At 44.0% G+C, this 15,318-nt stretch overlaps 1 protein-coding gene across 1 annotated transcript in view; it reads right to left on the reverse strand.

Moving 5' to 3' along the window:
* Nucleotides 1–12,014, reverse strand: part of FAM91A1 (family with sequence similarity 91 member A1) — a 34,389-nt gene extending 22,375 nt beyond the window's left edge. Inside the window, exons 1-8 of the mRNA XM_035125233.3 lie at nt 11,724–12,014; nt 7,946–8,030; nt 7,129–7,280; nt 5,607–5,664; nt 3,443–3,510; nt 1,916–2,029; nt 965–1,055; nt 394–456 (exon numbers count right to left, since the gene is read on the reverse strand). Of these exons, the coding sequence (XP_034981124.2) occupies nt 394–456; nt 965–1,055; nt 1,916–2,029; nt 3,443–3,510; nt 5,607–5,664; nt 7,129–7,280; nt 7,946–8,030; nt 11,724–11,795 (703 nt within the window). The 5' untranslated portion in view covers nt 11,796–12,014. The remainder of the gene's footprint in view (nt 1–393; nt 457–964; nt 1,056–1,915; nt 2,030–3,442; nt 3,511–5,606; nt 5,665–7,128; nt 7,281–7,945; nt 8,031–11,723) is intronic.
* Between the last annotated feature and the right edge of the window lie 3,304 nt (nt 12,015–15,318).

Genomic DNA, 15,318 nt, shown 5'->3' on the forward strand with positions numbered 1-15,318 from the left:
GGGTCATGTAGCCAGCATGACAAAGCTGCTTCTGGCGAACCAGAGCAGCGCACGGAAACACCGTTTACCTTCCCGCCGGAGCGGTCCCTTTTTATCTACTTGCACTTTGATGTGCTTTCGAACTGCTAGGTTGGCAGGAGCAGTGACCGAGCAACGGGAGCTCACCCCATTGCAGGGATTCGAACCGCCGACCTTCTGATCAGCAAGCCCTAGACTCTGTGGTTTAACCCACAGCGCCACCTGGGTCCCTCTGCCACCTGGGTCCCTCACACAGAGTCCCATTTTAATCCACACTCAACTCCTCCTTTGCCACAACTTTGCTATTCAATCCACTCCTGAACATGTAGCACCCTTTATGGATCTTTGTTCTGAAAGCAGCTAGTCCATACTTACCAGCTATACAACTGTCGTCCGATATTGGTACATCAAGGTAAATAAAGCCTTTATTATACAAGCCTACAGAAAGGAAAATAATGTCACTGTAAAAAAAAAAACCCCACCCCATCAACCTTAACATTATACCATTATGCATAGAGAGCACTATAGAAGCTAAGCATGTGCCACAAAACTGCATGAGAAGCACTCATGACATGTGTTATACAGGTAACTCGCAATTTATGTGCATTTAACTAACATGACCATAGCTTTGCGTGGGTGGGAGGAAATAAAAAAGTGTTCAGGGCTCGAGAGAAGTCACACTGCTCAGGATTCAGGCAACTTATGAAACTACTGCCAATTCCACATGACAAAGCTGCTTTTGAAATGTTGTGATGCAGCATAGCATAGTTCTAGTAACAAAAAGCAAAAAAATTCACTGCTTTAGTGGGAATTCCTTGCAAACGTTGCTTGGGTCCTAGCCACTGTCTGAAGTATAACCTTAGACATATCTTATTTTAGGTCTAGAAAAACAAATACAACTGGCAGAAATTACTCTTCTGTTTAACAAAACCAAAGCAAAACTCACTGTGAACTATATTGTAATCCAGAGATCCAGCAAGCTGAGGACCTGAATCAATGATCTTATCGATAGCAGATTTTTCAGAGGTAGTGCAAATCTAGAGAGAAATGTACATATTAAATCACACATTTTGAGTAACCGCCAGGTCTTTATAATTCCATGCAGCTTTCAGACTGAAAAGTTTGACAATGATGAAGTACAACAACCCACACAGAGAGCTTGTTTGGTAGGTTAATCAAGTGGCAATTAAGTACCAGAATAAACTTTTTGATAGATGACCCACCCCTGCAAAACATCATAGAGCTAGAATTCAGGGTTAGCCAATGTCTGGAAGCAGGAGGACTGACAAAAATGAAATACTTCTTCTGTCATGCATAATTATTGTATTCACTCCCATGTGATGTGGTTACAGCTTTAACTTAGGCTGCTTTTAAAAATTCATATAGCATAATAAATGGTCTTCAGCCATGAGAACTAAACAGAACCATCATATGAGTCTCCAGACAAGCACTGTTTGCTTAATAGTGATGTAAGCTTGCACCTGCAGGCAGCTGTTAAACTGGAATTATGTGTCGTTTCCACAAACACTTAAGGAGTCCTACTTGCCCTTATGTTGGATGCTGTTTTGAATGCCACAGCTAGCATCACAGACAGAATCCATAAGGCAACTTGACCCATTTTCTGTAAATACTGTAAGTGCTGTAACTGCAAAGTAGCTGTGTGAAATAAATGCCTTTGATGCAACAACTTTCTGTGATAGTGGCAGTAAGTATTTACACATTCCTGATTTAGGTGGTGAAGCGAAAGTAAATAACCTGCATTGGGATCCTATACAAATTTACTCAGAAGTAATTTCCGCTGTGTTCAAGTGGATTTAATTCCAGGTAATTGTGTACAGGATTTCTGCCTGACATTTATGCAGAGTAATTTAATTTTTGGATTTTTGTGTGAAGATACCTTTATGTCGTCCTCTGTGATGTAACCAGCTTGTACCACCCACCAGGGCTCTATTGCAATCTCAACTGGCTTCGTGGGTAGCAGATCACGGGCAGTTTTCCTTCTGAAGAATTTCTGAAGGAGTACAGTCCATTCGTGAGAGACAACAAGGAAGTAACCAAATTACTATCTTATAAAGCAGAACTAACAAATGCTCATATTTCTGGATACGGCACACTCAGGTCTTTAACCCTCCTGAACAATGTACCATAACAAGGATGGGAGGGGAACCGTGCCACTTTTCATCATTAATCCTAAGAAACAAGTTAGTGCAATAAATTTACAGACTCCTTCAGTGGATTTTTTATAAAAAAATATGCAGGATAAAATTAAGACTGTTAGATTCTAGAAAGAGAAGTTTCAGTTCTGTTTTTTGCTTGTATTTCTCTCTCTCTCTCTGTCTCTCTCTCTCTCTCACACACACACACACACACTCCAAAGGGAGGGGGAAGGTTTTTTTTATATAAAAAAAGCAGTTATTTGCATTTCTGCAATATCAAGGTTAAGCTCATGCTATGTTTCATCACATCCTGCAAACTAAGATGAGAACCGCTTGCTATATACTTTCCATGTACAGTATCAAGCAGACAGAACAGGGATACACTGAATGAGATGACGGCTTGGCACTGATAATTTATGAAAGCCTGCAGAACATCCATTTAATGACTCTGAAGAAGAAGAATAGGAGGAGTTTGGACTTGATATCCCACCTTTTACTCCCCTTAAGGAGTCTCAAAGTGGCTAACAATCTCCTTTCCCTTCCTCCCCCACAACAAACACTCTGTGAGGTGAGTGAGGCTGAGAGACTTCAGAGAAGTGTGACTAGCCCAGGGTCACCCAGCAACTGCATGTGGAGGAGCAGGGAAGCAAACCCGGTTCACCAGATTACGAGTCCACCGCTCCTAACCACTACACCACGCTGGCTCTCTTGGTAACATTCGGAACAAATTACTGCAATAGGTTATACATGGGACACGACTGCCTGAAAACTACAGTTAGCTCAGAATACAGCAGCTTTTGCCAGTCCCAAGTCAACTGGTTCATTTCAGAGCACAGCTCAAAAGTGCTAATGCTAAAGCCTTAAATCAGGGATGGGGAACCTGAGGCTCCATAGATGAGCTCTTCAACGGAGGCTCTTCTTTGGGTTCTCCCACCTTCTGAAGCAAGGTAAGTGCATATTTATGATGCATGACCTCCAGCATCCGGAAATAACATCTTTTATACACTGTGTACCATTTTCTATTACAGAGGATGTTAAGCTCGAGACGAAGGCAACCCAGAAGGGTTTATGGAGATTGGTGGCACAAATGACCCATTATGCCAGATTACGAAGATTATGGAAGGTGCCACTAGGTTTAGCTCCCCTCAGTATATTTCTAGTTAGTTTCTCTGCTAGGGCTGTAACCCACACTTTGGACAACCAAACTTGGTCCAAATATTAGATCGCATAGAAGAGAGGAGGGAGGGAGGGGAACCGTGAAGACCTACTTTGGATGATCTACACTGGTTCATTAGGTCAATGTACTGGTTTCTTCCTATGCCAAGAAGTCTCAGGCCTGGGGGGGAAAGGAAGTTGTTAAGTCCCTCAAAATAGAGTTATAAAACTATTCTGAGCCAAAGGAACATTATTGCATAGTACTGCTTTCATATGTTGCTTTGCAGACAAACAGTAGAATTTTCAGAAAGGCTGGTAGATGCGTCATCTATGAGAAGATGAATTTTAAGCCTGCCATTTGCTATTCAATTGGAAATACTCATCCGGGCAGGCACAAGAGACAGGGCCTATTATGTGGTGGCCCCCAGATTATGGTCCTCCCCTTTAATATCCACACCAGATTTTTTTTAAAAGGTTTTAAAACATGCGCCTTTTTCAAAGCATCTTTTGTGAAATCAGTTATTTTTTCTTCCAATTGGTTTTTAACTGGCCTTTTTAATAACTCTTAATGTTGCTGCCTCTGTTAGATTCAATTATTTTTAGACTTTTGGGGATCTACTGCACTTCTATAATACTGAGAGTCACTTTGGATATGTTATGCCCCCCAATGGGGCATTTAAATGATTTTATAAAGAAAAATATACAGTGGAACCTCGGGTTGCGGATGTAATCCATGTCGGAGGCACTTCCGCAACCCGCAACCTTTGTAACCTGCAGCGACGCATCTGCGCACGTGTGTGACGCGATTTAGCGCTTCTGCGCATGCACGAGCGGTGAAACCCAGAAATAACCCTTTCCAGTACTTCCTGGCTTCCCGTGGTGCTCAACCTGAAAACGTGCAACCTGAAGCGTTTGTAACCCAGGGTACCACTGTACATCTAAATAATTTTCATGTATTCTCTACAAGCATGCATATTGTCCTGAGCTATCCTCTTCTTATCATGCATTTGCATCATGCAGTTTTAGCCCTAAATAACTTAATCCTTGACTTGAAAGATGCCTTGAAATTCCATCTGAAGCACCCTCACAAATGGAAACATTATCAGATTAACTTGAAACATAAAATGCTTCCTTAAGCCCTTAGGTGTTTCAGACAATGCATGCCCTTGTTACCGTTTTTATCAAAGGCAATTCATGAGCTTAGGGGCCAAACCTATGGCAAGATCTGCCAGGATGAGCAGTTTAGAATGCAGAGGTTGCCAGCTCAGTCATGTTCAGCTGGCATAAAGTCCCCAGCCCCAGCAAAGCAGCATGAACTTGCTCATTCTGACTCAGCCTGAGTCAAGGCTACTGTAGGCCCTAAAAAAGGTAGGTGTTATGGGGGCATGGTGGAAGCAGGAAGGGGTGGGGTGGGGGAATTAAGATGGTCCCTGACTCTGTGCAACTCAGCCTTGTGTTCTGGCAAAAAAGGTAGTGTAAATCAAATACTGTTTTAAAGTCTAGTTCTCCCTCTGACAGACTTGGTTGGGCCAGTTCAGCTAGCAGCGGTGTTCCTCTTGAATGGCATGCGGATCTGGCGTAACTTTACTTCAGCTTGTTTAATGTGTCTTGTGTATAGGATCGCTCTCCTAGCAATTGTATTGGAGCTGTGGGCTTTAGATAAAGGATCTGCATTTGGTGCAGCCAGAAGGGGTTATTTATGTCACCATTTGGTCTGCCTCTGTAATAACAATGTCAAAAGTGACAACTGGAAGATGGGTAGCCTCAGAAGTGAGCAACTCATCAGAAGTTATCACTGTCTCCCTCCTGCAGCTGAATGGCCAGCAATTCAGAAAACCAAGTTAATGAGAAGGATAAAGACAGTATAATTTACACACTGGTTCATTTACTCCCAAGAGTTACTGTGCCAACAGCTATCTCTGTTAAAGCTAATGTGCTGCACTGCTAAATGGGTAAAGTGGAACGATTTTAAGTTATGTAAATGCAATTCTTATGGCCTATCGCTGTGGCAACAAATAATTATTAGAAAAGCAGGCGCTTAACTTGTGGGTTTGTGTTTTATTTCCATAACTGGTTTGGGGTTATTTTTTTCCCATCAGTATCTTTTTTGTTCTCTTTTCAAACATCAGGCATGTAATCCCCACAATTAAACAAATGTTACAACTTCAAAAAGGAATTATCATGCAGCTGTGCTGTTAGAACTAGACTGCCTTAAAACATGTTTTCCAAATGGAAATTTGTTTAGCTTGTGGAAACAGAATGAAATCTTATACTTACAGTCTGCAGCAGTAAAGTTGGGCAAACAATCATAGCTTTTTTCACTGTTCATTATATCCTTTGCAAAGGAAAAGGGAAAGTTGCAGTGTCAGCTTGAATCACTGTACTTCTTCATTTCACAACTGTGCACTGATGCTACATCAGTAAATATTTGAAAACTACTTTGCACCCAAACCCCAGTTCATGGAGGCTTTGTGTTTATCCGTTAGCTTGTTTGTTTGGCTTGTTTGCTTGCTTGCCGGGGAGGGGGAAGGAGAGGAAATGGAAGTCCATTGGATGTAACCTAGTGAAAACAAAATTCTAACTCAAGAACCTAAAATTAGATGCACAAAATGAAATAGATTTTAGGAAAAAACTGCAACCAGATCTAAATATGTGGAGTGTGTCCTATTCATTTCAACTGAGAAAAACAATGTGAACACAGCAGTAGCGCATTTCAGGGCTTCCCTCACCAAAATACATTTGGAGATGGGAGGGGGAGCAGAGAGAGTGAAAAATGGGGGTGGAATTGTAGTGCTCTATTTCTACAATGGCACTCCCATGCTCAGAACAGATTGCTGGATTGAGGCACAGGAGGCATGTGAACCTCACAATCCTCATGCCACTGATTTTGGAGATGCCCTGCATAAATTTCAATGGATCTCTGCTAGTGTTCCAAGGACATAGTGTACATAGGTTTCCCCCTTTCCATTTCATCTTCGCAAACACCTTGGGAGGGCTTGCCCAAATTCACCCAGTAAACTTCATGGGTGAACATGAAAACATGTACCCATTATGCACCAGCTCTGGGATTATTCCAGTTTGGTGATTATGGTAGATATACTGTATCCAAGACATTAGATGCTTCAGAAACAGTCATCGCCAGCAACAGAAAGAGACACCAATGGATTACAGGTATTCTCTTCCATGGTATCTTTAAAGGTCTTTAGTTCAACACATAGGCCCAGTCACCTTGCAGCGTAGCAAAAGGTTGTAATGGAAATGCATTTGAAGAATGGCAGACCAAGAATAAATCACCCACCTGAGCTCATTGAAGGAAGGACTGGAGATAATAAATATAACAGCAGCTCCACTTGCTCTATGCAAAATGCTGCTTTAACAATACCAGTAACCAAGCCTCTGTGTGCTCTACTGCAGTACAAGGATGGAGGCAAAAATGGCCTATTTTTGTGGAATACAGTGGCAAAACTCTCACTAGAAGCAGCAGGGCACAAACTACACATTACCAGCAATTATCAATCAAATCTGCACCATGCTACACATTGTTTCTCCCATATGTTGAGAGGTGCAAGCGCTGTTTGCTGCTTTCTCTGAATACACGTTTGCAAGCTCCTTCATCAGAGTAATTTGGCTGCAAGCCCAAAATGCCACTGTTTCCTGCCGCTGATTACCAGCAGCAGCCTGGCAAAAAGCTAACAATAGTGGGCATGTGACTCCAGCTGGCAGGCATCATGTTACGCTGCAATACCACAAACTCCTGGGACACACAAAATGCCTTGTTTAAGCATTTATCTAAACTCACCTCCATTATTCCTGTGTAATACGAAAAGGGGGTTATCCTCAAGCCTTTCACCATGATGTCAGACAAGTGGTATGGGTACAACATGAGGTGCTCTCTGCTGTATTTCAACAGTTCCTCGTAGTATCTGCGTTCATCCTTTTTGACATGCTTAACTGGGAGAGTAAAGAAGGGTCAGCAGGTTGTAGCAACACTCTCCACAAATCAGAAATGCTAAGGATTTTTACGGGGAGTGAATTTGGGAGAGGTTCCAGAGCAAACCTGGAGCTCCATTTGCACAAAGATTTGGAGCCTGCTTTGTGTATCCACACAAAGCGAGGGGGCGGGAGAGAATGCAAAGCGATGAAAGTATGCTGGACTTCATGTCACAAAAGAGAAGGCACCTTATGCCACATACTATACCTATTGCAAATGCAACATCATTACCTGACACTGAGTTAGTTCCCAAAAATCCAGACTTAAAAAGAAGGCAGCCAACTAGCAAAGTTCTTGAAGTAAGTTCATTTTGGGATAAGGAACTGGTAATAAGCTTGTACGGGGCTGGTGGGCAGTCCTTGGCATGGGGAATGGTCCTATGCCATCTTCCAGCCACCGCCTGAAGCTGCCCTGTTCGTCCATCTCATGGGTGTCCTCCTTTTCCCTGTTAATTTCCTTCTTGTTTATCTTGTCGCTTTAAAGTGTTTATTAATACAAAAATGACCAGTAGTGGTAGTACAATTTTACTGAATTCCAGCTGAGGACAGGTTTCTCTGATGTAGCTGTTACATATGACAGTATCTGTTTTCAAAAGCCCTTCCCCCAACTCTGTTTCTCTACTCACCTAAGTTATTTCGGTACCGTAGCTGATTGCGAATACTATAGAGCACAACCTGCTTTTCATAGTCTCGCTGTGAGTTTCCAAGCCCCTACGAGACAAAGCATAGAAATTTAACGAAATGAGTAAGGGAGCAATCCTGTACACAAGCAGATGGCATAGAACAAACTGGTGTAATTTAACCTGGTGTAAAGTTACACCAGATCTACACTCCATTCAGCAATGGGGCTACTGCTGGCTGAGTCAGCCTAAGCCCGGCAGAGAAAAAACAAGCCTTTAAAATAGTGTTTAGAGTTAGAATCATAGAATCGTAGAGTTGGAGACCACAAGGGCCATCCAGTCCAACCCCCTGCCAAGCAGGAAACACCATCAAAGCATTCTTGACATATGCCTGTCAAGCCTCTGCTTAAAGACCTCCAAAGAAGGAGACTCCACCACACTCCTTGGTAGCAAATTCCACTGCTGAACAGCTCTTACTGTCAGGAAGTTCTTTCTAATGTTTAGGTGGAATCTTCTTTATTGTAGTTTGAATCCATTGCTCCGTGTCCGCTTCTCTGGAGCAGCAGAAAACAACCTTTCTCCCTCCTCTATATGACATCCTTTTATATATTTGAACATGGCTATCATATCACCCCTTAACCTTCTCTTCTCCAGGCTAAACATACCCAGCTCCCTAAGCCGTTCCTCATAAGGCATCGTTTCCAGGCCTTTGACCATTTTCGTTGCCCTCTTCTGGACACGTTCCAGCTGGTCAGTATCCTTCTTGAACCACCCTTTCTACCAGCTTAATTTATGCCAAGTCACATGACAGAGCTGCACTGGCTTAGGATCCAGTGTACATCTTCCCTTTCTGGTCCCACACACAGAACACACTTTTTCCAGGGCTTATACTGGATTAAGATCTGCTAGGCTTGGCTCAGGTAGTTGAGGCCTGGCTGAGCCAGGATGTGCTCACATACCTCCCTCCATCTGAGCCAAGGACGAGGGAGTTAAGCCAGCTCAGCTGCAGATGTGCTGGATCCTAACCTCCTCATCCTGGTTGATCTTGAGTGCTGGACAAGTTGTTGATCCTCAGCCCAATAGGTAAATTTACAGCTCAGGCTTGCTGAAAGTTGAACTATAAGATTACGCTTCAAGAGTTTTATCAAGCAACTTGGCTTAGACCAACAACTAATTGTTAGATGAATTGTCTGACCTATACACATAAAAGTGCTGATATTGTAGTTCTACTTAACCAACACAAATCAATACAGAAGCTCCTGCAATTGGTAGATAACAATGTTTTCCTATGTGTGGCTTTTGAGGTAGGTCAGAGGCATCCTGTAGCTCAGTGGAAGATCCCATGTTTAGTAGACAGAAGGTCACATGTTCAGCCACTGGCATCACAAGTTAAAGACACATCCAGCAAGGCAGCCAGGGAAAATTTGGGAAACTGCCGCTGGCCAATCAAAAGGAAAATACAGAGTTAGATGCACTAAGGCCCTGTATCACAAGACAACTTCATATGCTACTTCTTCCCCTTCTAATAAAAGCCAGTGTGGTGAAGCAATTTGAGTGTTGCCCTAGACCACACCCACCCACCCCTTCAATTCTTCATTTACTGTGGGCGTTCATTACCCTATGTCATAGGACATTCCTGAAGGAAAAAAATGGAAGCACAGTGGACACTCGGGTTACGAAGGTGATCCATGTGGGAGGCACGCTCGCAACCCGCAGCATTCGCAACCCGCAGCGCCGCGTCTGCACATGCACGGGTTGCGATTTGGTGCTTCTGCGCATGCGCAAAGCGTTATTTAGCACTTCTGCGCATGCGCCGAAACCCAGAAGTAACCCGCTCCAGAACGTCCGGGTTCGGTGCAGTGCGCAACCCAAAAACACGCAACCTGAAACGTCTGTAACCCGAGGTATGACTGTATATCTGCCCCCCTGATCTCTCTGGAGGAAAGCTTGGATTAAAATAACAGGTACAACAGAACAACAGCATTAAGACTACAGCACTACAGCAGAGTGCACAGACTATTCAACTAAGTAACTCAAATCAGACCAACTGAAATTAATAGACATAACTCAGTAATGTTAATTAATTTCAATGGGTTTACTTTGAATAAAACTTAAATGCTCAAAATCCTCTATCAACCAACTGGGGTCAGCTACAGGGGTGGACTAAACATGCACTAAAAAACAAGGAACTCAGCACGCACCACAAATTTGTTTTTAGCATTTGAATGGAGTTCACTGCACTTTCATACAAAAATCCACTTCTACCTTTCCTTTCTAGGGTTTCTTCACTTCAGCAGCCTAATTTAGAGCCTTGTTGTTGCAAATGCTTTAAAAATGAGGAATGGAAAATTCCATATTGGCATGGTTCCCATATATCACCTAGGTAAATAGAAGTAATATCAGACCTCTAGCCACACATGTTTACTTATGGAGGGGATATGTCAGGTAGTTGAAGCCTTGGCAATGCATCCACTGATTTAATTATTTGACAGTGTCTCCGTTCAGTTTTCCTTCTTATGTGACTGATGTATTCATATAATAATACACTACAGGTTTTGCTGAAGTTGATTAATGCCATTTTATTACAATTACAATGAAATATTCTACAAAAAAGGAGGAAAGGAAACACTTTCAGATCTACTGCAAAAGATCTACTAGTGCAGTAGATCCTCATCTACCTTGTTCACCCCATGTTCAAATTAATCTCAAGAACCAGCATGCTGTATGCATACAATTGCCTGCAGGAAAAATGTGGCTGGCCGGCCGGCCCTGAAAAGCAGCAGAGGTTTATGCAGGTGAGGATGGGCCAAAGTTCAACAAGTTTGACAACAAACATTGACTTGGCAGTACCTGTCCTAATACTAGGGAAGAGAAGGAAAGAAAGGGTGAAGAAAAGTTAGCATTTTAGTCTTATTGGGTTGTTTTATTTACTGCATTGTGTGACACATCAACAAACAAGTACCTAGGAGGAAAATGTCTCTACACACCAGCAGTGAAAAGGGTAATTTGCAGTAGATCAGCAACGATTTGCAACCAGTGTCAACCACAAAATGATTCTGCCCGCCCGCCATCCCCCACTACACTGCTGAAATGAATAAACGTTGGGGTAACTAGCAATGGACTTAGAATCACAGAACTGTGCAGCTGGAAGGTTCCACGAGGGTCATCTAGTCCAACCCCCTGCAATGCAGGAACTCAACTAGATCATACATGGCAGATGGCCATCCAACCTCTGTTTAAAAAACCTCCAAGGATGCAGAACCCACCACCTCTCACGGGAGCCTGTTCCACTGTCCAAAAGTCCCTACCTCCGATGTTTAGTGGGAATTTATTTCCTTGTAACTTGAAACCCACTTGTTCGTGTCCTAGCCTCGGGAACAGAAGAGAGATGGGTTCAAGTTCTGCCGCTCAAAACAAAAAAACCCGAATGGGCTTAGCAGGAGGACTCAAGCCTTCGCCCCTGGCGGAACCTCGGACTTCTTAGCAAAGGAGAAGTCTGCCCCGGCCACCCGCTTGGGTGGCACCTATCCGACCCCGCTTTTACTGGAGAGCAGACCCACTGAAATAAATGGACATGTCCCAAGTTGGGTCCATTGCCCGCCCCCGTCTCGCTCAGAAGCGAGATCCCACGGAGTTCCTGCTCCCCAGAAGGGGAAGCGAAAGTGGTGGAGGAGGTCTCTGCGGATGGCCATTGGCGGGGTACGGGAAGCCAGAGGGGTCAGTTATAATAGGGAGAGCGATAAGAGCCGCTTTCCTACAGGTGCCGGGAGGGGTCAGTCCGTACCTGCTTGATGCTGGCGGGGAGGCGGGCCCAGGGGTAGTTGTGGCGAATGTGGAACTCCACGTCCACATTCATGGCAGGCTCCCCCTTGGTGGGGTGGGAAGAGTCGGGGGCGGCGATTGGGCCCCCCCGCCCCTCACACAGCCTCAGCCCCCGGACCTTGAGGAGCGACGCGGCGGCCCAAAGCTGGACCTTCGCTCAGCCCTCTTTCTCGCCTCTCCTCCTCCTCCCTCTCGTCTCCTCACAGCGCGCTTCCGCGTTACGGGCGCCGGGAGCCCCGCCCCTCCGCGCGACGTCGCTTCCGGTCCCCGCGGGCGGAGCCTCGAAAAACCAAGGGAGTAGGTAGAACGCCCCTCTCTAAGAACCAATGGGATCGTACTTTCCTCCTCCACCCTCCCTTCTTTCTAAATCAGCACGCCAGAAATGTGAGGGCGGGGCTGGGGCTTTTAAACCCGCGGAGGTTTGACGTCACGGGCGCGTCGCTTTTACGTCTCCGCCGCAGGCTACTGTACTGTGAAACTACAAGCCCCATGGTGCTTTGCGAGAAACGACCCCCTTTTTTTTCGTTCGTGACGTAACAATTGGCGTCGAGGCTTAAGGGTTCGCCTGACGGAACAAGGTCGCTCTATTTGTTTATTTATTATTATTTATTGAATTTGTATACCGTCCTTCGTTTCAGTTCCATATCGCTTTATATTTTAAAGAAAAAACTCGAACCACATTAAAACATCAAATAAAACAATCCAGAATAAAGCATTACTGAAGAAAATAAAATATAAACTTTAATTAACTTTGTTATCGAAGCAGCATAGTTAACAGGAAACTAAAATATTATTTTAAAGATTTAAAGGTGTCTAGTCCATCCCCCTGCAATGCAGGAATCTTTTGCCCAATGTGGGACTCAAACCCACAACCCTGAGATTAAGAGTCTCATGCTCTACCAGCTGAACTGTCCAGCCATGCCTCTGACCCTACTAACATGCAACACTGATATCTGATAATAACAATATTACACCTCTTCCATAGCTGCCAAGTTATCCCTTTTTTAAAGGGATTTTCCCTTATGCTGAATAGGCTTCCTCGCGAGAAAAGGGAAAACTTGGCAGCTATGCTCTTCCAGCTAGGGATGGTGTTTCTGTCCATCTCTTGAGGTGGACTCTTGCCCAGAAAGCATATGCCTAAACTTTTTTCAAAGAGGGCCAGATTTGATGAAGTGAACATGTGTGAGGGCCGAACAAAGTTGTTGAGCTATTTTTTTTTAGGATTGAAGTTGTTGAGCTTTTGGGGGCCGGACTAGGCCCCCAAAACGGACTTTGGTCATGTCTGCCCTAACCTGTCTGCTGGGCTCAAGTGCTGCATCTGCTTATCTGAGTATAAGGCTCCATTGAACCGATTGGGGTTTATTTCTGAGCAGACCTTGCCTGTATTCTCAGAGCTAAATGCTGCTGAATTCAGGGAGGTTGCATTCATTAATCACTTCTCCACAAAGTGGCTTACAGTGCAAAAAGCATTTAAACCAAGGAGAAGAGTGAGAATAAAATAAGAAGTTGCAATGCCCGTCTGTAAATACAGGTGAAACTCGGAAAATTAGAATATCGTTGAAAAGTGCATTTATTTCAGTAATGCAACTTATTATTATTTTATTTTTCTTTTAATTTTTACAAATGCTTTCTTTTGGAAATTTCACAGTAATAAAACAAATAGTTACAAAATTACAAAAATAAACATCACTATTACATTTCATTAATTACATTCCATTTATAATTGACCCGCGTAACGACAAATAATTACAACAAATAAAGGCTTGACATATCTTGCTTTGCATGCATCTATCTCATATATTGGTTTCACCTTTTAAGTTGCATTACTGAAATAAATGCACTTTTCGGCGATACAGTATTCTAATTTTTCGAGTTTCACCTGTATGTGCAAAGGGACAGGTCCAACCCACTGGAAAGATTAGCCGAAAAGAATTCATACCAATGGAAGTCTTTGTTCCAATGCAGATGGTGAGGGGTGATCCGGATTGGGACCACAACAGCAGCAAAGAGCTTTGAAAAACAACCCTTCCTGGACTGCCTGCTGTTTGCCTGCTGGTCTGTCTCACTCAGCCTCATTTACGCAGGCTGGCAGTGGTCTCTTACAGCCCTACCTGGAGAGGATGGGGACTGAACCTGAGACCTTCTGCATGAGCCATGACCCTTCTTCATGCAATTAGTTTCTTGTCTAGTTTGGGCTTTGAATGCCTGCTGTTGACACTCTATTCATAACTCTCAAAAACATTGTGCAATGGCCAACCTATGGTAAAAGCAAGTATGTTTCCTATGATCATCAAATAATACTTGGAATTTTCTTTTCAACCTGCAGGTGTCAGTCATTTGCTATTTTAATACTCACCAGTTGCAGGGAGAAGGCCCATTGAGAAATCGATTCATTCCTATGGAAAGTGGCGGTGCATTTGAAAGTGTGTGTTTGCAGTTGCGGACACTTGCCGAACCTGCTTGCTTATATTTAGGCTCGTAGCTCGCCCTATCCTGAAGCCTAGGCAACTGGTTTTAAAAGTTACGCATAGCTATTGGAATGAAAAGCTACAGACAAAATTCCCAAACTGAATGTGCCCTCTTATGTGCTCCATAAACCTTAGTGGTGTGCTTAGATGGGATCAATGGGAGGGTAATCTGGCCTTGCCCATACTTGCATAGCCACTATGGCTATCAATGGGTCTCTGTTTAGGAAGGCATTTGAATAAGATTTTGCCAGATCTTAGCTATTAGACCACTACACCAACTGGTCTCTCTAGCTCTGGGAGGTCCACCTGACAACTTTGCTGACATCATTTCGGCAGCGCCAGTAAAGACTTACCCCTTTTGGCCTTTGATGGACTGAGGTGGTTTTGTTGAACTGTTAGCTTGGCGTCAAAGCTTCCCGTGGCAGGTGTGTGTGTGTGTGTGTGTGTGTGTGTGTGTGTGTGTTGCATCTGTTCTATGTGTATTTCCACTGGTATAACATAAGTCACTTTGAGACCTTTTAAGTAATAAGTGACTAATGTTTAAATAACAACAATGATGGTGATATGCGCCTTTATATACACATGTACCCTAAAGGTAAAGGTAAAGGGACCCCTGACCATTAGGTCCAGTCATGACCGACTCTGGGGTTGCACGCTCATCTCGCATTATTGGCCGAGGGAGCCGGCGTATAGCTTCCAGGTCATGTGGCCAGCATGACAAAGCCGCTTCTGGCAAACCAGAGCAGCACATGGAAACGCCGCTTACCTTCCCGCTGTAGCGGTTCCTATTTATCTACTTGCATTTTGACGTGCTTTCGAACTGCTAGGTTGGCAGGAGCTGGAACCAAGCAACGGGAGCTCACCCCGTCACAGGGATTCGAACCGCCGACCTTCTGATCAGCAAGCCCTAGGCTCAGTGGTTTAACCCACAGCGCCACCCGGGTCCCTTACATGTACCCTATAAATTTCAAAATTGTTCCTTCCTCCAAAATTCCTGTTTCCATGTGTTGTGCCACATAGCATGTGGAATCCATCGCCCTGAATGGAGGAAACTAGAGGGCAGGGCAGGGCAGGGCAAGCCTCTTCCTT

The sequence above is a fragment of the Zootoca vivipara genome, chromosome 8 (assembly GCF_965207765.1).
Source record: "Zootoca vivipara chromosome 8, rZooViv2.hap1.1, whole genome shotgun sequence".
Classification (NCBI taxonomy): Eukaryota; Metazoa; Chordata; class Lepidosauria; order Squamata; family Lacertidae; genus Zootoca; species Zootoca vivipara.